This window comes from Microcaecilia unicolor, chromosome 6 (assembly GCF_901765095.1).
Source record: "Microcaecilia unicolor chromosome 6, aMicUni1.1, whole genome shotgun sequence".
NCBI classification, from domain to species: Eukaryota; Metazoa; Chordata; class Amphibia; order Gymnophiona; family Siphonopidae; genus Microcaecilia; species Microcaecilia unicolor.
The window spans coordinates 114,310,797-114,336,198 of NC_044036.1; the positions used below are offsets into that span (position 1 = coordinate 114,310,797).

General features: G+C 43.6%; 1 protein-coding gene across 1 annotated transcript in view; it reads left to right on the top strand.

The window, feature by feature from the left end:
• The window catches only part of KIFAP3 (kinesin associated protein 3), a 249,844-nt gene that overhangs the window by 16,799 nt on the left and 207,643 nt on the right, over positions 1–25,402 (top strand). The window contains exons 3-7 of the mRNA XM_030206053.1: positions 10,077–10,231; positions 10,397–10,455; positions 13,041–13,182; positions 14,144–14,243; positions 20,047–20,171. Of these exons, the coding sequence (XP_030061913.1) occupies positions 10,077–10,231; positions 10,397–10,455; positions 13,041–13,182; positions 14,144–14,243; positions 20,047–20,171 (581 nt within the window). The remainder of the gene's footprint in view (positions 1–10,076; positions 10,232–10,396; positions 10,456–13,040; positions 13,183–14,143; positions 14,244–20,046; positions 20,172–25,402) is intronic.

The window sequence follows — 25,402 nt, forward strand, 5'->3', positions numbered from 1 at the left end:
TCTTCTTTTAAAATGGGGAATGCACTCCAATTATGTTAGACCACCCAAACCATTCCCTCTCTATGCCCTTACCACCCACCTCTCTGTCACCTAGACATGTTGTGTATAAGTACATGTAGATGGTGCCCTTCTAAAACCACATGTACGACAAGCTACATGTTTAAAAGCTGCTGTTTACACCAGGGGGATCCTTGTAAAATAAGGGTCCATGTTATATCCCTTCTGGCTAGTCATAGCTGGCTTCTTATAAGATTAAATTTGAACTTCTTATGCTAGCTTATCAAGTTATTTATGCTGGTATTCTCAGTTACCTTTCACATTTACTCAAACTATACATGTTATGCCATTCATGTGTTCCTGCAGAATCTGGGTGCAGCACACCTTTCATTCTGCCCCATCTGTCATAAAATACCTTGCACAAACAAAAAAAGCAACACTGGGCCTTCAAGACTGAGTCAACAGGAGTATTTTATTGATAAATAACCCGACATGGGCCGTGTTTCGGCATTAAATAAAGCCTGCCTCAGGGGTCAAGGTTTGGATGTAAATAATATAAACTGTGTATGCATCCAGTACCTCCGAACGGGAACGGAGAAAATCTTTAAAGCCAAGCGTGCCTTACAGAAATAACAGCCGCAATATAGGAAAAACTCCTGCATATAGCCTTGTATTTTGCAAAATACAAGGCTATATGCAGGAGTTTTTAAAGATTTTCTCTGTTCCCGTTCGGAGGTAATGGATACATGCACAGTTTATATTATTTACATCCAGACCTTGACCCCTGAGGCAGGCGTTATTTAACGCCGAAACACGGCCCATGCCGGGTCATTTATCAATAAAATACTCCTGTTGTCTCAGTCTTGAAGGCCCAGTGTTGCTTTTTTTTGTTTGTGTACTTTCTATGTATGCTGGTTACCCTCTCTGTTTGGCTTATAAAATACCTTGCTGCATAATAACCTCAGGATGGACCTGTTTTCAATTTAGGGATATGATTACTAAGGTGCGTTAGAAATGTATAGGTGCGTTAAAAACAGTATGGGCGTGTTAGCGTTTAACGCGCGTTAATCATTAACGCACATTAGCAGCACTAATGCGCCTATAGTGCACTTTAGTAAACATAGGCTTTAGAAAGTTATTCTAAAAACTTTTTCTGTGTCCAGAGTTAACTCTTCAAAGACCAATGCGGCCAGCTCTGTGCGCTCTTCCCTTCTTTCTTTCTTTCTTTCTTTTTGTTTCTGTCTTTTTTTTTTTTTTTTTTAATATCCTGTCACTTGTATTGCACAAAAGCTGATTAATTGAATTTCTAAATAAAGTTAAATATTCCATTTTTTTCTACAGTTCCTTTTCTATTAAAATTGGGACTTTGAGCAGTTTGCAACAAAAAATTAAAATACAGTGCAATTAGTACAATAAAAACAATAAATAATCACTAATACAGAATAAAAGGTCTCACAAAGTAAAACAGTCAATCTGTAATAAACACTCTCTCTCCCCAGAGTTATACATAATTAAATGGCATACAAAAAAAATCTCAAAATTAGGCTCCTGAAAAACCACAATAGCAGAAAATGAAGAATATCTGTCTGCCAAAAACCCTGGTCCTCTTTGTCATGCCTACAGTGTATGACCAGTAATCTGTTTGTATGCCTAACTGTTAGCAGTTTGGATGTTGTTTTTCTAATTAAGGGGGTCTTTTACTAAGCTGTGGTAGCATTTTTAGCTTGCAGTAGAAATCAGCTGGCGGTAAACACCGAGACACCTATTATATTCCTATGGGTGGCTCAGCGTTTACTACCAGCTGATTTCTACCTTGAGCTAAAAATGCTATCACGGCTTAGTAAAAGACCCCCTTAGCGACTCAAAATATATTAGACACCTTCAGTTTAAGCTGGACCAGCTGGAATGCTGGTGTTCTCCATTGTTCTGGTTACTGGCTAGCTCTCTTCTGTCCTGTTCTGCCCTTCCTCCTTTCCATTTGGTTTCCCCATAGTTTCTAGTAGAGAATTGTGATTGATGTGTTAGTCCACTTGGATATATGAAAATAAGGGTCTACCAACAAGTTCTTATTGGACTAAATTAATGTATCTTTGACAAGCTTTTGAGAGTTATCCTTTCTTCATCAGGCCAGTGAAGAAACAGTTGTTAGATCATTAAAGGAGCTTAAAGGAAACTTCAGGAATACCTAGGAAGGGAATATTTTTCAATGTTATAATACTTTGAGCCTGACACAAAAAGACTCAATAGAGACATTGGCTTTCTTATCCATTAGCAGTTATAGGGTCTTTAAAACTTAATGTTACTTTCTTTGTCACCTCTGTCTGTCCCCCCACCCCCTTTCACTGAGCTATAGTAACATATACAGACAATGTATTACTATTTCTTCATTGATCTGACAGAGAGGATAACTCTCAAAAGCTTGTCAAAGATAACCTTTTTATTGAACTAACTTAATGTATCACCTATAACTCTGTTCTTGACCCTTACTTTCCCATAACCTGTGGATATTTGTTGCTTCTGCTCTGGGTTCACTAGCCCATCTTATTTTGTAGTCTCCATTTTGAGCGTCTCATGGTCCTATGTAGTTAACCCTGTATCTCCTGATTGATTTGTTGAGGACAATGCTTTTAAGTAGTATTGGGCATGGTACATTGTAGAGTATTGTACAGTGGAAGTTCACCATGTAAAGTACGAGTTTGGAGGCAGGCTCAAGTATGATTTGATGATAGTATAAGAGATCCATAGGCAGGACTGACAACTAGATTAAAAAGCTAATAAAAATAGTATTTTCTAATCTGTTTCCTGGATCCTGTTTATCCTTTAAATTTTAAGGTGAAATGGAGTTTGCAAGAGAAGATGTGTGTTAGTACCTTTTTATGTTCCAACAATTTTTATTGATGCCATTCCGTTATAACATTCACAATTGTATCTGCAACCATTACAGGCATATCAAATTAAACCATATACAATTCAACGTTGAACCTCATCAACAACTTTTATATTAACTGGCCCTAGCCTTCCCTCATCCCCTTACCCAAACAAATTAGAAATTTTGCCGCTACACAGTGGTCTCCAAGGGCCTTGTCTCTGATAGCCCTCCGAGATCCCTCAACCGCTTATTGTTGTTTATTCAATAATTTTGGTGGTATCCCCTGTAACTTAATCATCTATTGCTTACATCTCTTTCCAACCATTATATTAACCTTTTATTATTAAACATTGAGTTAACACATTCCGCTGTACGAGTCACAGCAATACTGTACAGGCAACGCCCTTTCCCCTAAACCATACTTTGAGACCAACGTTCTGCAGGGAATGCCCTAAATCTGTGGTAACCATCCCTCCCTTACCTCTAAAACTCCCCCCTCCCCCCCTCCTACCCTCCCCCATCCCCTCCCTTGTTCCCAACCAGGTCAAGTGTCTGTCAAAAATTTCCTTCTTTATGGGTTAATTAACATATTATGCCCTTTCGGACTAAGAATTTGCAAATAAGGTGACCATATCTGGAGAAAAAGCTTTCTGCGCCTTGGTGACTGTCTCACCTCTCTGGCCTCCCAGGACGCCAGAAGGTGTACTTGGTTTCTCCAGTGCCAGAAGGCGGGAACTTCTGGAACAGTCCAATATTGTAAAACACATTTCCATATCATCATGCTGATCAATCCATAGACTGGTGGGTTGTGTCCATCTACCAGCAGGTGGAGATAGAGAGCAATCCTTTTGCCTCCCTATATGTGGTCATGTGCTGCCGGAAACTCCTCAGTATGTTCTCTATCTCAGCAGGTGGTGGTCACACACAGCAGCAGCTCTGGCTAGGTCTCCAAGCCTAATTTTTAGGTTTTGTTGAGTACCTGGGGTTGAGGGCTCTTCTTGAGCAAGTGCAAACCTGGTGGCGCCAGGTCCCTCCTTTTCTCCCCCCTCCCGCTGGCTCCGTTAAAAAAAAAAAAAAATTTTGGACGTCCTTAAGGGCGTTTATTTCAATGTTTATTTAAACGTTTATTGCAGCTACTCACTGGGACACCAGTTCGTTACAGCTCGGAGCGAGAAGCAGGTAATTTTTACCTTTTTATAGCGGGCAGGGGGTTCCCCGATCGATCTCCACATGGCCTATGGCGTCAGAGGGCGAGGGCACGAAGAATCGCTTCCCGGACCGCGTGTGCGCTTCTAGCGGGGATGCGGGGGTCTTAAAGTCTGATTCGCCCTTGTTGGGTGTCAGTTTGGAGGCCGGTCAGTGTCCCGGGTCTTCCTCCGGTGCGGCGGTTTTTCCTGCCATAAACGCCCATCCCCCGCTGCTCGCCTCCGCCATCTTGACCGGCCACTCTGCTCGGACGGCTTCTTCTTGGGCCGCCCTTGAGCTGGGAGACGTTAATGCCATGGCCGCCCTTGATTTGGGCGACGGCAAAAAAGCGGCCAAAGTTAAGCGCCGTTCTTCCTGCGCGGCTCATTCGCGGAGTGTCGCGCCGGATGCCATCTTGGATGCGCAGCATGTTTCTCCCCCGCTCTTCCGAGCGCCGGTTGAGGGTGCGTCTAGGGCTGTGGCCCAGGCTGCTGAAGTGCACAGTCTGGGGGGTTTCTCCCCCGAGTTTATTTTGCTGCTGCATCAGGCCTTCCTTATGCAAAACGCTGCCCCTGCTCCCTTGTCCGATAAAGGGGTTGAGGCCCCCGGAAGGGCGTTTACAGGCCTTAGAGGACTCTGTCTCCTCTGATGTAGATGAGGGCAGCGTATCTGAGTTCTCCCAACGGTCCTTTGGGGATTCCTTGGAGGAGACGGATTCCCGCTCGGATGGAGCGGATGACCCCTCTGCAGCGCGGATCTTTCGCTCAGAGGATTTGCCCAACCTGTTAGTGCAGGCCATGAGCATTTTGAACATTAGATTGTAAGCTCTTTGAGCAGGGACTGTCTTTCTTCTATGTTTGTGCAGCGCTGCGTATGCCTTGTAGCGCTATAGAAATGCTAAATAGTAGTAGTAGTAGTTTCCTCTCCAGAGGACGTCTCTCCCTCAGCCCCTGTTGGCTCTGCCATTATGCTGGGGACGAAGCGCCCGCCTAGAACCTTCCACGTGCATGATGCCATGCACACCTTAATTTCGGCTCAATGGGATGTCCCGGAAGCGAGCCTCAAAGTGGCTAGGGCTATGTCCCGCCTCTATCCTTTGCCTGAAAGTGAACGGGAGGCCTTTCTTTGGCCTACCGTGGATTCTTTAATCACTGCGGTGACTAAGAAAACGGCGTTGCCGGTGGAAGGTGGCACGGCCCTAAAGGACGCCCAAGACAGAAGATTGGAGGCAGCCTTAAGGTCGTCCTTCGAGGCGGCTGCCTTAAGTTTGCAGGCCTCAGTTTGCGGCTCCTATGTGGCCAGGGCGTGCCTGACGATTGTGCAGCGGGCTTCCCCCTCGGATCCTTCCTTGAGGGCTGATTGGCCGGCCCTGGAATCGGGCTTGGCTTATTTGGCAGACTTACTGTATGATGTCTTGAGAGCCTCGGCTAAAGGTATGGCTCAGACAGTCTCTGCACGGCGGTGGCTTTGGCTGAAACATTGGTCTGCTGACCATGCCTCTAAGTCCCGCCTGGCTAAGTTGCCTTTTAAAGGCAAGCTGCCCTTTGGGGTCGAGCTGGACAAAATTGTGACCGATCTCAGCACGTCTAAGGGCAAGAGGTTACCAGAGGTCAGGGCTCGGGCCAGTGCTCGCCCCGGTATCTCCAGAGGACGGTTTCAGGAAGCCCGTCGGTACCGCCCGGGCAAGTCGGGCTCCTCTGCCCCCTCTTCCTTCAAGAGGAATTTCTCCCCCAAGCAGCATTCCTTTCGCAGAGACCGCCGTCCCGGAGGTGCGCCCTCCGGTCCTCCCCCAGGGTCTAGTGCCCAATGACGGGGTCCTGGTCCATGGCCCAGTGCAGATTGGAGGACGCCTGTCCTCGTTTCTGGGCGAGTGGACCAGGGTAACTTCAGACGCTTGGGTGCTGGAAGTCATCAGAGACGGCTACAAGCTAGAGTTCTGCCGACCCTTAAGAGACGGGTTTGTACTCTCTCCCTGCAAGTCTCCGGTCAAAGCTGTGGCAGTGCAGCAGACCTTGGACAATCTGATCCGCCTGGGTGCGGTTGTTCCGGTGCCAGAAAATCAGCTTGGCAAGGGACGTTACTCCATTTACTTTGTGGTACCAAAGAAAGGAGGTTCTGTCCGGCCTATCCTCGACCTCAAAGGGGTCAATCGGGTCTTGAAAGTTCGGCACTTTCGCATGGAGACTCTCCGCTCTGTTATAGCGGCAGTGAAGGCAGGGGAGTTCCTGGCATCCTTGGACATCAAGGAAGCATACTTGCATATTCCCATCTGGCCGCCTCATCAACGCTTTCTGCGTTTTGCAGTCCTGGGCCGACACTTCCAGTTCAGAGCCCTCCCGTTCGGGTTGGCTACTGCTCCGCGGACCTTCTCCAAAGTAATGGTGGTCATCGCGGCCTTCCTACGAAAGGAAGGAGTACAAGTCCATCCTTATCTGGACGACTGGTTGATCCGAGCCCCCTCTTATGCAGAGTGCGGCAAAGCTGTGGACCGGGTGATTGCTCTTTTGAGCTCCCTGGGGTGGATCATCAACTGGGAGAAAAGCCAGCTGCGCCCGACTCAGTCCCTGGAGTATCTGGGAGTTCGATTCGACACCCAAGTGGGCAGAGTGTTCCTGCCGGACAATCGGATTGTCAAACTTCAGGCTCAGGTGGACCAGTTCCTAGTAGCCTCTCCGCTTCGGGCTTGGGACTATGTGCAGCTGTTGGGCTCTATGACGGCCACGATGGAAGTAGTGCCCTGGGCCAGGGCTCATATGAGACCACTACAACACTCTCTGCTGCAGCGCTGGACTCCGGTGTCGGAGGATTATGCTGTGCGCCTTCCCTTGGACCCAGCAGTGCGCAAGGCGCTGAGCTGGTGGCTGAAGACAGACAATTCTGCAGGGATGCCTCTTGTGACCCCGGAGTGGATTGTCGTCACGACGGACGCCTCTTTGACGGGCTGGGGAGCCCACTGCTTGGGAAGGACAGCGCAGGGGCTCTGGTCTCCTGCAGAGGCAAAGTGGTCTATCAACCTCCTGGAACTCAGAGCCATTCGGTTGGCGCTTTTGGAGTTCCTCCCGGTACTGGCGTTGAAGCCAGTACGGGTCCTGTCGGACAATGCCACGGCTGTGGCCTATGTCAACCGCCAGGGAGGTACCAAGAGCGCCCTTCTAGCCAAGGAAGCCATGAATCTATGCCAGTGGGCGGATACGAACCTGGAACAGCTGTCAGCGGCCCACATTGCCGGAGTCATGAATGTCAAGGCGGACTTTCTCAGTCGCCATACCTTGGATCCCGGAGAGTGGCAGTTATCGGCTCAGGCGTTCTTGGACATCACGAAGCGCTGGGGCCAGCCGAGCCTAGATCTGATGGCGTCATCGGCCAATTGCCAAGTGCCGCGCTTTTTCAGCAGAGGACGGGACCCTCGATCTCTGGGAGTAGATGCTCTTCTCCAACAGTGGCCGACATAGGAGCTTCTCTGTGTTCCCGCCCTGGCCCATGTTGGGCAGGGTACTAGACCGGGTGGCAAAGCATCCGGGCCGAATAATCCTGGTGGGTCCGGACTGGCCCAGACGTCCCTAGTATGCGGACTTGATCAGGCTCTCAGTGGACGACCCTCTGCGGCTGCCTGTGGAGCAGGGCCTGTTGCATCAGGGTCCCGTGGTGATGGAGGATCCCTCCCCCTTTGGTCTTACGGCCTGGCTATTGAGCGGCAGCATCTGAGGAAGAAGGGTTTCTCAGACAAGGTCATCGCCACTATGCTGAGAGTGAGGAAGCGCTCTACTTCTACTGCTTACGCCAGGGTTTGGCGTACCTTTGCAGCGTGGTGTGAAGCAGGCTCACTTTCTCCCTTCACTGCTCCAATTTCTTCAGTGCTGGCGTTCCTGCAAGAAGGTCTGGAGAAAGGCCTGTCGCTCAGTTCCCTTAAAGTCCAGGTAGCGGCTCTGGCTTGCTTCAGGGGCCGCCTGAAGGGTGATTCCCTGGCTTCGCAGCCAGATGTGGAGTTAATCACCTGCGCCCTCCTCTGCACTCAGTAGTGCCTGCGTGGAATCTCAACCTGGTGCTAAGAGCCTTGCAGAAGCCGCCTTTTGAACCCTTGTCGAGGGCATCTCTGAAAGACCTGACGTTGAAAGCAGTCTTTTTGGTGGCTATCACTTCAGCCAGAAGAGTTTCCGAGCTCCAGGCACTCTCATGTCGAGAGCCTTTTCTGCAGTTCACTGAGGCAGGAGTGACTATTCACACAGTGCCTTCCTTCCTGCCCAAGATTGTTTCTCGCTTCCATGTGAATCAGCAGCTCTGTCTCCCTTCCTTTCGTAGGGAGGACTACCCAGAGGAATACTCTGCTCTGAAATATCTGGATGTGAGACGAGTCATCATCAGATACTTGGAAGTGACCAATGATTTCCGGAAATCGGATCATCTGTTTGTCCTGTTTGCAGGTCCTCGTAAGGGTCTGCAGGCTGCTAAGCCTACAGTGGCAAGATGGGTCAAGGAAGCCATTGCAGCGGCTTATGTGGAGGCGGGGAAGGTGCCGCCTATTCAGCTGAAGGCTCACTCCACTAGAGCTCAGGCGGCCTCGATGGCAGAGGCCGGGTCCGTCTCCTTGGAAGAGATATGCAAGGCAGCAACTTGGGCATCGGCCCATACCTTCTCCAGGCATTACCGCTTGAATGTGGCTGCTCGGGCGGAGGCCCGGTTTGGAGCTTCAGTGTTGCGGTCAGGGATTTCAATGTCCCGCCCTGGGTGAGTACTGCTTCGGTACATCCCACCAGTCTATGGATTGATCAGCATGATGATATGGAAGGTAAAATTATGTATCATACCTGATAATTTTCTTTCCATTAATCATAGCTGATCAATCCATAGCCCCTCCCAGATATCTGTACTGTTTATATTCTGGTTGCATTTCAGGTTCAAGTTTAGTCTTCAGTTCCTGTTCAGGAGGACTTCGTGTTCAAGTTTTTTTTTCAATTGGATTCTTCAAGAGTTGAGACGAGTTTGTGTTACAGTGAGCTGCTGCATTCCTCTCCCCTCCGTTTTACGGGGCTGGATTGAGACATAAATTCTGCCGGCGCTCCCTCCCGCTTCGTGCGGCTGTAGGGCAGCTTTGTACCCCTCCCGCTTCGGCGGTGTTAGGGTCAGTCAGCTCCTCCCGCGGTTGCGGTTGCAGGATAAGCCAGATCCCCCCGCATCGGCGGGGTGGTGTCCCTCCCCCGCTCCGCGGGGATGAGCTGGACGGATTCCCCTCCCCCACTTGTGTGGGGATGAGCTGGGTTAATTCCCCTCCCCCGTTTCGGCGGTGGTGAGCTGGGCAGAGTGTCCCTTTGTGGGTGTAATTCTCCTAAGTGCTGAGTCCTGCGGATGGAACTTGGATATCGACATACTGAGGAGTTTCCGGCAGCACATGACCACATATAGGGAGGCAAAAGGATTGCTCTCTATCTCCACCTGCTGGTAGATGGACACAACCCACCAGTCTATGGATTGATCAGCTATGATTAATGGAAAGAAAATTATCAGGTATGATACATAATTTTACCTTACGACCTACCAAGCTCAGTTTCCTACATAGCAGACCTGCGTGACGTCCCAGGGGAGCAAAGGCTCTAGGTCTATCCAACAGAAACTGCTCTTCCGTACCCAGGATCTTATGCCCCAGTCTAATCAAAAAACTTACCCTTTGCCAGAAAGTTCTTACCGCCGGGCATTTTCATATTGCATGATAATACGTACAGGGCCTCTCCCCAAACTTCAGACATGTCGAATCACCTTCTCCCGCTATATGGGCTAACTGGGCTCTCGCCATATAACCCCGCAGGATCACTTGGTATCCACATTCTCTCAGTCGTTCATCCATCACCAGTGCCCTGATACCGTGCAGCGCAGCCCTCACGTCCCATGATGCAAGCGAGACCCCCAGATCTGTGTTAGTACCTTTTTAAATTCCAGGTAGATTTGAATTGTGGCTCCTGATTGACTGATAGGTTGAAAGATACCAGCTGCTTCTTGTTAATGAGGAAACTATGTTGATTGATTCCTGTAGCATTCGACTGAAGTGCTTGAATTCCAACACTGACATTGCTTCCCTGGCTCGCAAGGTGGTGGAGGAGTGCAAGCTCATTCATCCTTCTAAACTGGCAGAGGTGGAGCAGCTGTTGTATTACCTTCAGAATCGCAGGGACTCGCCTTCAGGGAAAGGTAGGGCTGTGTGCAGAAGTGAAGTGCATTTTAGCAGGAGGGACAAAGATGATGTTCTCCCGCTGCCTTACTCACTGAGGTGTCGGTACTTCCATACATTTTGGAAAAATCTTGGAGTCGTTGACCATGTTTACTAATAACTCATTCTCCATGGTTTTACCACAGAAAAGAAAGAAAAGAAGACTAGCAAGCCTAAAGATCCACCCCCTTTTGAAGGCATGGAGGTAAGGTCTGTTCCTCAAGTCAGTCAGCGTGCCGTACAGATCTGTGTACCCTGTGAAATATGGTTTTACTGGTGGGGGCGTACTTTGTATCTGGGCACCCAGTATGATAGAAACGGTAGGATGTATCAATTCCAGAAAGGAAATGCTATGCTCCATGGGGATATTATAGGTTAGCAGTACTGTGAGGTTCATCTCTTCTGACTTAAGAAATATTATATTGTGATTGTGCAAAAAGAAGTGAACTAAAGAGTTCATTCTGGTTGAGGCAATAGGAGCACGTGTCTGTTTCCCCGGAGAGGTAATTTTCAGAAGCATTTCTGCAGGTAAAACAAAAGCTTTATGTGTGGAAATGAGCTGTTATAAAACTGCTGCCTGCTGAATGGATAAATGTAAGCATTTATATCCTTTATGCACGTAAGTTTACTCAGACTGAGTGGTGGTATTCCTGGGAAAAGGGTTTTCACTTGTGCATATATCTTCAAAATACAAGTGCATGCCCATAAATAAACCTGTGTGTGCTAAAGAGCAAGTGTAAATGTGAGTTTCCTTTTCTTCCATAACCAGACCAGTCCAGACTGAATTATGTAGACAGAAAATCCATTTGGTTTGTTTACATGAAACATGGATGACAATGGGCACCAGAAATTGCAAAAATATTGGGTATGTGAAGTAGACTATACCTCCTCTGGGCAACGAAGAGTAGGAGTGGCAATTTTGCTTGGCAAGACTCTTTTGGGTGCAGTGGAGAAAGTTGTTAAGGATCTGGAAGGCATAGGTGGTAACCATTTTCTGTTGCACCTTTCGCAGAAGTGTATGGCATTTGGGGATATACCTCTTATTCTATGTGGTGATTTTAACATGGTGATGGATCCTGTTGTTGGTTAACATCCCTATATATCACATAATGATGGAAATTATTCAATGCTCTCAGTGCACAAGTGCTGTTAGAAAAACTTTTGTTTTTAAAGTTTTTTTTATGTGCTCCTAGGTATTCTTAAGGACTGTCACAAACCGAATCGTCTTTATCTTGTCCATTGGCCGCTAATCATTGCACATATTTTTCCTATTTGCGTGTCAAAATGTGCAGTCTTATAAATGATATAACAATGATCAAAAAACGTAGCTTAATGGTCTTAGAGCCTAAGACCATTAAGCTAAGTTTTTGACTTATCTAAACAGATGCTATGTAATTGGATGAATCTAGCCTTATCACTGTTGGGTAGAGTAGCCCTTTATAAGATAGCACTCCTCCTGAAGTGGCTATATTATCTAGCAGTCTGCTCCACTGTACATTTAGCCACCTGATAAAATCTTTTTTGACAAACATTGGAGACAATTTTTATGGTATAGTAGGAAGGCTCGGGTGCGATGGAAAATATTGAGACATGCCCATACAAGGTGGGAGGTGGGGGGTGGGGGGGGGGGTTAGCTGTTCTGGACTTGGATTGTGTTTTTTAAAGCCTGCCACTTAAGTCAAATCTATGACTGGCTAAAGGACACAGACCACTGTTTGCTGGGTGTGGAACAGGGTTTGTCTAGCCTATTACAGCTTAGTTACATACTTCTCACCCCAGTGTATTATTTGTCACAGACAAATATTATTTGTCGATTTACCCTGGCAAAGTCTATGCAGAAACCATGGAAATGGATTCATAAGAAAAAGAATATGAATTGGTGCTGTTCTAGGTGGTTGGTTGCCCATGATAGGAAATGCTGGATTTCCAGCAGGAATGTCCTCTGGAGTATTTTGTCAGTGAGAATAGCGTGGGTTCATCTTGCTTAGGCATTTGGTGGGGGAAAATGGGAAAGTCCAACCCTTTCCTTCTCTGAAAGAATGGTACAGCATTCAATTACTGGGCAGGGACTTGGTCTAGAGACCTGGGGGGAAATTATAGAATCAGACCATCGGTATGCCATTATTTCAAAACCACCAGCCAAAGAACTGCGTGCTGCTCTTCAGGAGCAGAACTATGTCTTTCGTGCATTTATATCCCCACGCCAGGCAGAAAAATAAGCAATTTAATAGCGATATGCATTTATTTGATGTGACATGAGAACTATCAACGACACTTCCTATGTTTCATGTCATTTTTAATTCTGAAACGGGGAAAAAAAACCCTCAGACATTTCAGATTATCTCCTATGTTGTGACGAGTTAGCATTATTAACATTGCTTCCTGAAACAATAGGAAAATAAAACTAATTAAACAAAATGAAACAAAAAGTCTTTCAAATGACATGGGAAATTAAATACTTGTAGCTGTAATACCTTGTCAATATATGCTGCTATACCCTCCCAAAAAGACTGGAGCTTTTACAGCAAGACCAATAAGTGAGACCCCACCTCCTCACATTTGAGACAAGCACTAGAGTCTGCAACACCCATTTTCCTGTGTCCAGGTTATTCTTGCTGTTTACTACTTTGGGAGAATTTCTTTAAAAAAAGGCAGTAAATAAATCCTAATAAATAACTAAATACTTATCAACTAATCAAAGTGCAGTTCCTACCACCAAAAGCAAAGGTTTTACATGAGATGAAAGGTAATATGTGAAGGTGCCTAACTTTCCTTGTGTCACATTTGCAGATTGATGAAGTAGCCAATATTAATGATATGGATGAGTACATAGAGTTACTGTATGAGGATATTCCTGATAAGGTGCGCGGTTCCGCACTCATTCTGCAGCTGGCACGCAACCCAGACAACCTGGAGGAGTTACTGCGAAATGGTGAGTGCAAGCTAGACTGGGCACCACTCTGCCAATAGCACAGCTCAGACGAGGTGGGGACAAGGGCAGTCAGGTGGTATTTGGTTGACAATTATAGAAAAGGCTGGGACCATCCTATCACTGTGGGGAGGGTGATCTGAAAGCAGAGCAGACAGAGAGAGGGAGAATGTAGGAAGGGCATGCTCGGGTGCATATGCTTAAGGATAAGAGCATCTCTTATTTTTTTGTGGGTGTCGTCGTCGATAACACACTGAAACCTTCTGCTCAGTGTGCTGCTGCGGCTAGGAAAGCGAATAGAATGTTGGGTATTATTAGGAAAGGTATGGAAAACAGGTGTGAGGATGTTATAATGCCGTTGTATCGCTCCATGGTGCGACCGCACCTTGAGTATTGTGTTCAATTCTGGTCGCCGCATCTCAAGAAAGATATAGTAGAATTGGAAAAGGTGCAGCGAAGGGCGACTAAAATGATAGCGGGGATGGGACGACTTCCCTATGAAGAAAGACTAAGGAGGCTAGGGCTATTCAGCTTGGAGAAGAGACAGCTGAGAGGAGACATGATAGAGGTATATAAAATAATGAGTGGAGTGGAACAGGTGGATGTGAAGCGTCTGTTCACGCTTTCCAAAAATACTAGGACTAGGGGGCATGCGATTAAACTACAGTGTAGTACATTTAAAACAAATCGGAGAAAAGTTTTCTTCACCCAACGTGTAATTAAACTCTGGAATTCATTGCCGGAAAATGTGGTGAAGGCGGTTAGCTTAGCAGAGTTTAAAAAGGGGTTGGACGGTTTCCTAAAGGACAAGTCCATAAACCGCCTGGATTGGCCGCTGTCGTGGACAAGGTGCTGGGCTCGATGGACCCTTGGTCTTTTCCCAGTATGGCATTACTTATGTACTAACCTATTGACCTAAGAGGTTTAGTGATATGAGTGGTTCCTTTTCTTTTTTTTCTCCCAGAAACTGCACTGGGAGCTTTAGCAAGAGTATTAAGGGAAGACTGGAAGCAGAGTGTGGAACTTGCTACAAACATTATTTATATTTTCTTCTGCTTTTCTAGGTAAGTTATCTATAATAAGCCTTCTTTTGCCACTGTGTCCCCTCAATATTATTTTTATTCTTCTGTGGATATTTCCTACTTCCCTATGCCTGATTTCCCTATTTTACTATTCCTCCCTGCCTACCACCACTCCTCTTCCATCTCTGTTGCGAGCTCTGATGGGTGTGTTGTCATGGATGCAGAATTATGATTGTGTGATCATAACTTTAGTTTTTATGTTTTGTCAGAGAGAATTTTATTCATGTTTTGTCCAATTTGCATTTTATTCATTTTTAACAATTAGAAGAAAATGCAAACTCTCCAAGTGCTATCAAAACAGAAAAATGGAGCCTGATCACATAGTATGAGGAAAAGCAAAGCAAAACAAAATATATATAATCACTACCAGCTCAAAATATATCAATATATATGAGAAGAGAGAGAGAGAGATTTTAAAATTTAAAGAAGAAAACAGGTCAAGAGCAATTTCCTCAGTTCGCCCATTTACAATTTTAAAGCATTTAATTACATCAGGTGGTATGGGGGAGGGGAGTTAAGATATTCCTCTCAACATTCCAAGTTTTACTCCTCCTGTGCCAGGGACATTTAACCCCTAAAGCAACCTCAGTGAATCAGAGGGCACCCCCTGTCTGGAGTTATGCTGTTTGAAAAGATATTATGACTGACAGTACAATGCATTTGGCAAGATAAATTAAATAATTTTAATATAATTTGTGGTGCCTTTTGAAGACATTGCTGTGAGTCAGAAAAGTGCTATGGGACCCACCTTTGATGTTTGGTATTTGAACTGGGACATCCTTTTTTCCCCAAAACATTTTGTTGAAAATTTTAACAAGTATTTTGTAGAGTGGATTTTTTGACCTATGATTCAAAATGTTTACCTATAGAACCAGATGGCCAAGTGTGTGAAACGTTTATACTGAGGTCTTTTTTACCACTTTTTTGTTGAGTTGATTTATTAAATTATATTATATTATTTTGTTTAGGTAACCCAAGTTCAATAGCATTTTTATGAGTAGCTTTTGATGTGATGTTTGACTTTCTGCTTATTTCTCCTATCGTAATATTTAGAAACATTACGTCAGGCCTATATTCCTTTAATTTGGGCTCCACCCTGATGACCGTAGATGCCCAGTGTGTGAGCTGACCATTATTTGTCCTAGCTGGAGGACTGAGATGATTCTGTACCCATCTTGGCCCAGTAACAAGGGCAGTTTGCATCATCGGTTACTGTGCAAAATGACCTTTTTTTTTTTTTTTGTTACATTTGTACCCCGCGCTTTCCCACTCATGGCAGGCTCAATGCGGCTTACATGGTGCAATGGAGGGTTAAGTGACTTGCCCAGATTACCAGCTTTATTTATTTATTTGTTGCATTTGTATCCCACATTTTCCCACCTATTTGCAGGCTCAATGTGGCTTACATTGTTCCGTCATAGCGATTGCCATTTCCGGAGTGAGAGATACAAGTGGTATTACATTAAAGATGCGATGAAACTACAGTGTAGTAAATTTAAAACAAATCGGAGAAAATTTTTCTTTACCCAACGTGTAATTAAACTCTGGAATTCGTTGCCGGAGAAAGTGGTGAAGGCGGTTAGCTTAGCAGAGTTTAAAAAGGGGTTGGACGGTTTCCTAAAGGACAAGTCCATAAACCGCTACTAAATGGACTTGGGAAAAATCCACAATTCCAGGAATAACATGTATAGAATGTTTGTATGTTTGGGAAGCTTGCCAGGTGCCCTTGGCCTGGATTGGCTGCTGTCGTGGACAGGATGCTGGGCTCGATGGACCCTTGGTCTTTTCCCAGTATGGCATTACTTATGTACTTATCATGATTGACATAGTACATTAAGCAGTCAGGTATAAAGAATATAAAATCTATTCTCATTTCAGTTGTAATATTGACCCAAAATAATTGTAGAGGTGGCCCAAGATCTTCTGGTACTGTGCAGAAAGCAGTAACCCAGGTGTCTGGTTTTGTGTGCTTTCTTTATTAGCAGTCCTTCTCCTTCTGTCCCCGACTGCCTCTGCTCAAATACATGCCAGAATATCATCCCAAAATCCCGTTCTGTTTGAGTGTTTAGAAAATACTTTTGGTGTATATCTGAAGGAATAAAGGAAATTAATAGAAACGAGGTTATACAAAGATATAACAAAATAAAATTTAGGGCCTTTTTTATTAAGCTGCGCTAGCGGCAATGCTGATGAAGCCCATTTACTTTGAATGGGCTCCGTCCAGATTGCCGAGCGGGAACCGCTAGCGTGACTTGATAAGAGTGCATTCAATTATTTTTGTTTTTATTTCAGTACTACTACTACTTAACATTTCTAAAGCGCTACTAGGGTTACGCAGCGCTGTACAATTCAACATAGAGGGACAGTCCCTGCTCAAAGAGCTTACAAAGTATATTCCCTGATCACTTGGAACAATGGGAGGATATACAGAGCTATGAGTGACGCATACACAGAGTAGATCACCAAATAGAAAACAGAGACGTAACCAGAGCCGGAATTGGCCACATTTTGCCAAATAGCTGATACTAAGCTACCTAATTTATTCATTTTTGGTTGCTGCTAAGACTGCTGGTACTTGGATTATATGAATTTTACTTAAATTGTGGCTTTGGATTTTAGATTTGCCAGTTTTCTTTACTAGAGCGAAGCAAGTGTGATTTGATTCCCCTCTAGGTAGGTGCCATCATCTACTTCATCAAATACATTGTTTGAGTTAGATCCTTTACAAAAAAGCACACTGCATGGAACACATGTACTGCTCTAGTATGTCACTATGAGGACATTTGCTATTATATAAGCATGTAGACACTAGACTCTGCTGTGTGGTTTTTGCATGTCTCTGTCACTAATGTCTTTGGCTGTATTCTTGAAGGATCTGTACTCGTCTGACTGTTTGTGTATTTCAAATTAATTTTTAAGCAGTTGTGTCACTGTTGTTTTAATGTACACTGTGAAAACTTTGCTTGTACTGTTACATTTTGACTAGAATGTCACTACACAATCATGCTAATATTTTATGTTATGATCATGCATACTTATTTTCTAAAAGTTTTTATGATTTATTTCAGATTTTGTTTAGTTATTTATCTTTAACAACTGCCCCTGATGTAGCCGTATACGTATAATGTGGCCACGTCAGGCTCTGGTTACATTTGTGCATTAGTTTTGAAATTTACTTCCACTACATCTACGTCTTCTGTTTGGTGATCTTACTGTGTGTATGTGTATTCCCTGGTGCAGCCTTAGGGTGAAACATGGCTATTTTAGGTACTGTAGGAATTATTTATGGATGTTGAATTTGACAATAATGGACTTTGCCTATATCCAAGGTTACTTCTTTTTTTAAAAATGTTGTTTACAGTTTGTCATTTCACTGTTATGCTATTAGCACAACATAAGCTGTACCTGTTGTCCACCACGTTGAGTGAATTTTTTTATAAAGGCAATTGATAAATCCCATTGTGCCTGACAGGGTTCCCCCCCATCGAAACTTAATTGAGCAGGTCAGCTAGAGGGACTGCAAAATGATGAACAAACCATTGATAAAATTTGGACATAAAGCTATCTAGCTGTCTACCCCTTCCTCACATAGCAATCTCACAAACCATAGGCTCTCTTCTTTACCCCACATTCATATTGTATTACCCCCTTAATTACTTTACCCCCTTATTCACACCAATGAGTTCCACGCCCCAGCTTCTTTGCATTCAGCTGCTGTAAAGTCCAGGCCCTGAAGTCCAGCTGGGAGTTCTTTTTACCAAAGGTGAACAAACTTCAGACACACAACGTCTCTCCTCCTTCCTCGTCTGGAGCTCCTTCAGGCTCATGCCATAGTTTCCTCTTGACCTGCTATTTGCACAGAAGTGATTTTATTTTATTTATTTTTTTGACTATGCAGGCTCCAGTCTGGGTAGCCAGGACAGTTCAGCCTCCTCCATGGCCTGGATCACCTCTTCCCTCTCACACAGCCTATGTTCTGCCACTGACACTAAAGGCCATCTCAAAGGGACAAGTTCTTTGTACCTAATGGGTTTTTTTTTTCTTTTCTCTCAGCTTCGTTGTAATGTGCTGCAGATCTTTTCTTCCCGGGCTGGTGGGGGGAAATATCCACAGAGTGAGAGTACCACAGAAGTGACCCCATGCCTCTGACTTTGCTTGTAATCAGTTCTTTGGTGGTATAGCTATGAAAACAAGTATTATGCTTTTAGGCAGGTTTGTTTATTTATTTAAAACAATTAACAATAAAAACATACATAATATAAAAAGACCACCAATAGTAACAGTCAATAAAATTTCATATAGTCGATACATCATTAACATAGACACAAGAGCTGTTGAGATAATCAATCCCTAATCATTCATATATGCTTTCATAAAACAAAAAGCCTTCAACAGTTTTTTAAATTTCTGAAAACCTACACAAAGTCTTAAATAGCCTGGCAGACAGTTCCACAAACAAGCTCCAGCATAGAAAATGCACAATTTTTTTTATTGCAGGCAAACAATTTGCAGTTGTTTCTTCACCGTAGAGTGTAATTCTCATTGCGACGCATACATGAGTAAAGAATCCACAAAATATTGTGGAACTTTACCATAAATGCATTGATGTATCAAAGTCGGAATCTATTATTGTACATGAAATCTCACTGGTAACCAGTGTAAGCATCTCAAAGTGGGAGAGAGATGCTCAAACCTCTTTACTCCAATCAAACGTGCTGCTGCGTTCTAAACAGTTTTAGTCGTGTTTAGACTTAAGTAAAGTGAATTACCAGATGTTGCACTACTATATGAAAATTGTATGCTGGTGTCATTCCTTTTAGTTTACTCAATACTCGTAATTGAAAAAAAGCAGTAGAAATCACATGATCTGTGTATGCTTGCATATTTAATTCACAGTCCAACATTACACCCAAAGTTCGAACGACAGACTTGAATCTTACTTCACCCAAGGCCCAGTGCACTCACTCTGGTTTGACAGACAGTGCCTCCCCTACCCGCTTTAATGTCGCCAGTATGACCTTAAATTTCTGTATAACATTTTTTTTAGTCAACATCAGTTTCAGGGATCCCCCAATCAAAAATTACAGCACTGGTTTTGAGGTGCTCAGTTTTAGCCACCACCTCACTGTTCTTGTTTTCTAAATTAGCCATCTGTTTCTCTAAGTCTCAGTCGCCTCTGCATGCTCATCAGCACTTGCTTTAGCTTCATCCAGATGCCAGCCCACCGCTATGACGTCTGCCCTGAGATCTGATGCCATTGCTACGTTCTTCACCCGAGCAGCTGAAATGTCACCCTTGATAGCAAGTAGCCATTCTGTAGCTATCCCAAGGGAAATTAGGTTTGCATCTGTCTCCCATGGCACCCACTCTCTCTCTCATGGTTGGGCTTCCTGTCATGTTCAGGCTATCTCGTCAAACCGATTCCCGCCAGATTAAGAAAATGCTGTTAATAAAGGTATCGCTACAAAAATGGGTGAGATATGCTTCGGCAAAGCTTGGATTTAATGGAGTTTTTTAGGGGCCCTGCAGGGCACATGACTCATGCAGCCATTTGAGCTGATGATAACACCCCTCTCATTATGACAACATTCCTAATCGTTTTTTTCAGTTGCTAGCAATGGCCACTATGATCTTTAATGTTTTCTGTGTTTAACATTCGCTGTATGTCATACGTGCTGGTAAAGGACTTGCTTGGCAGCTACATTTCAATATCTCTTAGGTAAAAGTGCTGGCTGGTTTGCTGTCCTGCATGCAACACTGGTGTGATCTGTTCCTCTCTCTGCAGCTTCTCTCAGTTTCATGGCCTAATCACACACTACAAGATTGGCGCACTTTGCATGAACATCATTGACCATGAACTGAAGCGCCATGAGCTTTGGCAGGAAGAGCTCTCCAAGAAGAAAAAGGCTCATATCCTTTGTGTCATATATATGTGGTGGATGAAAGTGGCCTATATACTAAAATGGATTACAGCTAATGCAGTATTAATGCACTTTAAAATGTGTTTAATTAGCTTTAACGTACTTGTGCATTAATCTGTGTTAATATTAACACTGAGTTAATGGGACTAATGAGATAATGTTAATGAGTTGCATAACATGCAATGCAGTTAATTAAAATGGGGTTAATCAAATTGCTTTATGTGCTGTGATTTGCATTAACTTCCCTCTCTCCGCCCCGTGCTTAAGTTAAAACTTACCTAGAGCTCCCTGAGGTGTAGTTATTATTGAAGTTTTTTTTTTTCGTTATTGCATGAAGTTGTCCACGATATAATCCCACCTTCCATAACTCCTTACTACTACTACTTAACACTTCTAAAGCGCTACAAGGGTTACGCAGCACTGTACAGTTTAACAAAGAAGGACAGTCCCTGCTCAAAGGAGCTTACAATCTAATGGACAAAATGCGCAGTCCTTCCTCCTAGATTGAAAGAATCCCCTTCAGAGTTGATCCCCTCTTTGCTACTCTGAAAGATATAGTCTATGCAGACTGCCCAAACCCTTTTTTGTCCCCTTGCTTATACCATATATAGCTCAATAGCAGTTTATGGGGACAGAGAGCGCTTTGTTGACACAGGCCCACATGAGGATAACTAGTAGAGTACGATATAGTTGGTTAAGCTGGAGAGCAGTAGTGATTTTGTGCATTTTTCAGTTGCTTGTGAGCTTTAGATAGGATCCTGACCTGGAGGATGGGAAGGAGAATTTGGGAAAACCTTTCATTCTGATAGGGTGGAGTGCAGTTGCAGGGCCAGAGAATTAACTTACAGTGGATGAGGTGGGAGGATAAAGGAATGACATATCAGGTCTTGCATTACAGGTGGTAATACCACATCAATGTGTTAATCTGCCACAGAATACCAGCTTTATGCCCTTATGTACATTGACCATTTAGGAGGCAGGTCTATAAGTGAGCCTCTCCATTTAAGTCTCCAAGCCAAACAACAAGAGCCTATTATTCAGTGGCATTTGGGTGCTCAAATTCCATTATAGAATGATAGTGTAACCCGTATCAGTGCACCTTATATTTTTTGGACCCGCAGTTATACAAGGCGTACGCAGCGCTGCACAAACATAGAAGAAAGACAGTCCCTGCTCAAAGAGCTTACAATCTAATAGACAAAAAATAAATAAAGTAAGCAAATCAATTACTGTGAACGGGAAGGAAGAGAGGAGGGTAGGTGGAGGCGAGTGGTTACGAGTCAAAAGCAATGTTAAAGAGGTGGGCTTTCAGTCTAGATTTAAAGGTGGCCAAGGATGGGGCAAGACGTAGGGGCTCAGGAAGTTTATTCCAGGCGTAGGGTGCAGCGAGACAGAAGGCGCGAAGTCTGGAGTTGGCAGTAGTGGAGAAAGGAACAGATAAGAAGGATTTATCCATGGAGCGGAGTGCACGGGAAGGGGTGTAGGGAAGGATGAGTGTGGAGAGATACTGGGGAGCAGCAGAGTGAGTACATTTATAGGTTAGTAGAAGAAGTTTGAACAGGATGCGAAAACGGATAGGGAGCCAGTGAAGGGTCTTGAGGAGAGGGGTAGTATGAGTAAAGCGACCGTGGCGGAAGACGAGACGGGCAGCAGAGTTTTGAACTGACTGGAGAGGGGAGAGGTGACTAAGTGGGAGGCCAGCAAGAAGCAGATTGCAGTAGTCTAAACGAGAGGTGACAAGGATGTGGATGAGGGTTTTGGTAGAGTGCTTGGAAAGAAAGGGGCGGATTTTACGGATGTTGTAAAGAAAGAAACGACAGGTCTTGGCAATCTGCTGGATATGAGCAGAGAAGGAGAGAGAAGAGTCAAAGATGACCCCAAGGTTTCGAGCTGAGGAGACAGGGAGAATGAGAGAGCCATCAACAGAAATAGAAAACGGGGGGAGTGGGGAGGTGGGTTTAGGGGGGGAAATGAGAAGCTCGATTTTGGTCATATTTAATTTCAGGTGGCGTTGAGACATCCAGACAGCAATGTCAGACAAGCACGCTGAAACTTTGGTTTGGATGCAAGGTGAGATATCAGGGGTAGAAAGGTAGATTTGGGAGTCATCAGCATAGAGATGGTAGGAAAAGCCATGGGATGAGATTAATGAACCAAGGGAAGAAGTGTAGATAGAAAAGAGGAGGGGACCAAGAACAGAACCCTGAGGTACGCCAACAGGCAGAGGGATAGAAGTAGAAGAGGATCCACCAGAAGTCCGGTTTTACTAAGCTCCCATTTTTCCCCAGAGACCTTTAGTAAACTATTAAGAAAGGTGTCTGCTAAATAGAAATTCAAGAGCCAGCACTGACTATAGGGATGTTTGTGTTCTTATAATTATTTCCCATCTTCATTGCAGCTTCTATATGAGATGGCGAATCTGTGTGTGTTTCCTGTGTGTAACTTATTCTGCTGTCATCTCTTAGGATGAACAGAAGCTATATGCTGTGATATGCTAAATTTAACATTTCTCTTCTCCTGATGCCAGCTGTTCATCTTGTAAGAATGCATATTAGGCTTAAATTGAGATTAGAGGAGTTGGCCGAGAACCAGGGAAGTGAGGGTTCAAATCTCACATCACACCTTGTGTCCTTGGGAAAGTCACTTAAGTCCCTTAGTTACAAACATAGACTGCAAGTCCTCCACATACAGAGAATGCCTACTGTACCTGAATGTGGCTTGTCTTGAACTACAACTGGAAAGGTATGAGCTAAAGTAACTAAAAAAAAAAAGTTGCCACCTGAATATTGTAGATTTTACATATGCTGCTGATAATTTCCATTACACACAGAGTTATCCAGTTCTTTCCTAAAAGATGACCAAGCACTGAATACTGAAGGAAAATACAGTTACTTTTAATTTCTTAAGGAACACTGATGGTCAAAGCTGCTTTTTCAAAAAATTAAAAATATTTTGGGCTGTAACTGCTTTTGGCTGTTACCATCAGTCTTGAAGTGGTTTACTATAATAACAACTGTGTTTTCTATCTTTTCCTTGTTCTGAGAACACCGTGGATCTTTCCAGTAATTTCCAGCAGCAGAGTGAGCAAGATCAAATTGAGCCAGCATGACTTTAGGGAGGCTACCACAAGGATATTTCCAATCTGAAATACTTTATAAACACAGCTGCATGGGTATACTGCAACTGCATATCTTACAAAGGACGCACAGTCTATGTGGAAAATTATGGCTCTGTAATAGGAGGGTCTCTATCAGCCTGTGCAGCTTGTATGAAATAAATGACTGCTAAAATGCTTCCTTTCTTTGTGAAGTTACTGAAAACAATGAGTGTTTAGAAATACAGAAAATGATGGCAGGTAAAGACCGTAAGACCCTTCCATACCATCTACTATCCCTTTCTCTCCGTTAGAGATCCTGTGTGCCTTCTCATGTTTTCTTGGTCAGAAACAATTGTTCTCCATTGGGAGGCCATTCCACTCATTCACCACCCTTTCTGTGAAGAAGTATTTACTATACCCTTTCATCTTCATCCTAAGCCAGAACTTCCTTTCAGTTGAACGAGACTTGTCTCCTGTGCATTTGTTACAAGAAAACACATTTATGCCTTGGTGGTATTTAAATCTCTCTCTCTCTTCCGCCTTTCTTCAAGAAATCTTAAGTCTGATCCTACGAGGGTAATTTTGTATAGGTCACCAGCATTTAAGGGTGAAAATGCATAAGAAATGGTGTGTGCTAAATGCTGTTCTATATGGCATCTGGGCACTCAGAGATTATACAAAAATTTTTTTTTGTGACAATCAGAATGTGTTGAACACACGGCATTACAGATTTCGTTTTATGCAATGGTTGCCGAATCATCATTGGTCAGATTTACATTTTTTTTCAGAACACTTTGTATCAAATTGGTTTCTTCTTCAACTGCATTGCACAATATTTAACTTCTTATCATATCAGCTTTAGTACTGAAAATGAGATTCGGACTTGCTGTCGACATGGCCAAGTTTCTATCCTTCTTCATGGAAGCTTTCCGAGCATATCGAATCAACTCTTTGACATTTAGGTGCGAGTATTTATGCCTGGTCTACAGCAGATAAAAATGCGCCTTGAATCTTAATGGATATAAGGTGAGCTATTAGTACCAGAATAGAATAGAAACAAGTGATAGCAAGTTCAGAGATCAGGTTTTATGAGAATTTCCTATAGTCCTTGACATAAGATTTACATTGAATAATATGGAGCAACTGATTTGCTATTAGTGATCTGGAATCTTCTGTCTAGTGTTGTCAAAAGTAAAAGTTAATTGAAAGTATGTAGGACATATTTTTAGGGGAAATGATATTGGTAGATATGAGGCTATAGCTATTGAGTATGGGGAAAAATTCTAATCCAGCTGTATTAGGAGTTGGAAAAGCATTTGTAGCTCAGTAACTTTGATCTGTGTTCCATGCTTTAAATGTGTCGAACTAGTTGAATGCACTGACTTACTGGAAGACCAAGTGCAGGAATATCTAGGCAAAGTTGAAAGTTGCATTTCTGCCCAGTGGCTTATCAGATTTTTCTGTTCTATTCTTGCACTTGGATACTGCCTCATTCCCAAAAATGAGGATACAAAGCAGCTTACATCAAAATTAATTTATTTTAGTTCATACATTTTCGGTAGTAGCTCAAAATAAGTTACATTCAGGTACACTAGGTATTATTTCTGACCCCAGAGGGCTTATAACCTGTTTGTACTGGCAATGTAATATAATGCATACTACAAACCTACAATATCTCTTCTCTCACTATGGAAGTGAAAAGCCACATGATATAACTAAACACTCCAAATCAGAACAGAAAAAGCTTACTATATATTATCATAACAAAATAACAGCAATTATAATACAAGCAAACACATTCAGTAACAATAAAATTGATTTATAACAAGCTCAGACTAGGTCCATGAGAATGTGCCATCAAGTGAGGAGAAGGAATCCTCAGCTGCCATTAACCCCCAAATTCTATAAAAAGTGCTAAAAATTCCATGCACAATTTAATTGAATAATGAGCTAATTAGCTCCAATAATTGGCTTTTTAAAATTTTGCTATTAAGTTGTAAGTACATTACAAAAGAAAATCCAAACCAAGAAATAGAAAAAACTTCTTTACATCAATTTAAGGACTAGATCACATTATGAGGATCATATACTGAAACATAATCTGAAAGTAATTATATAACTAA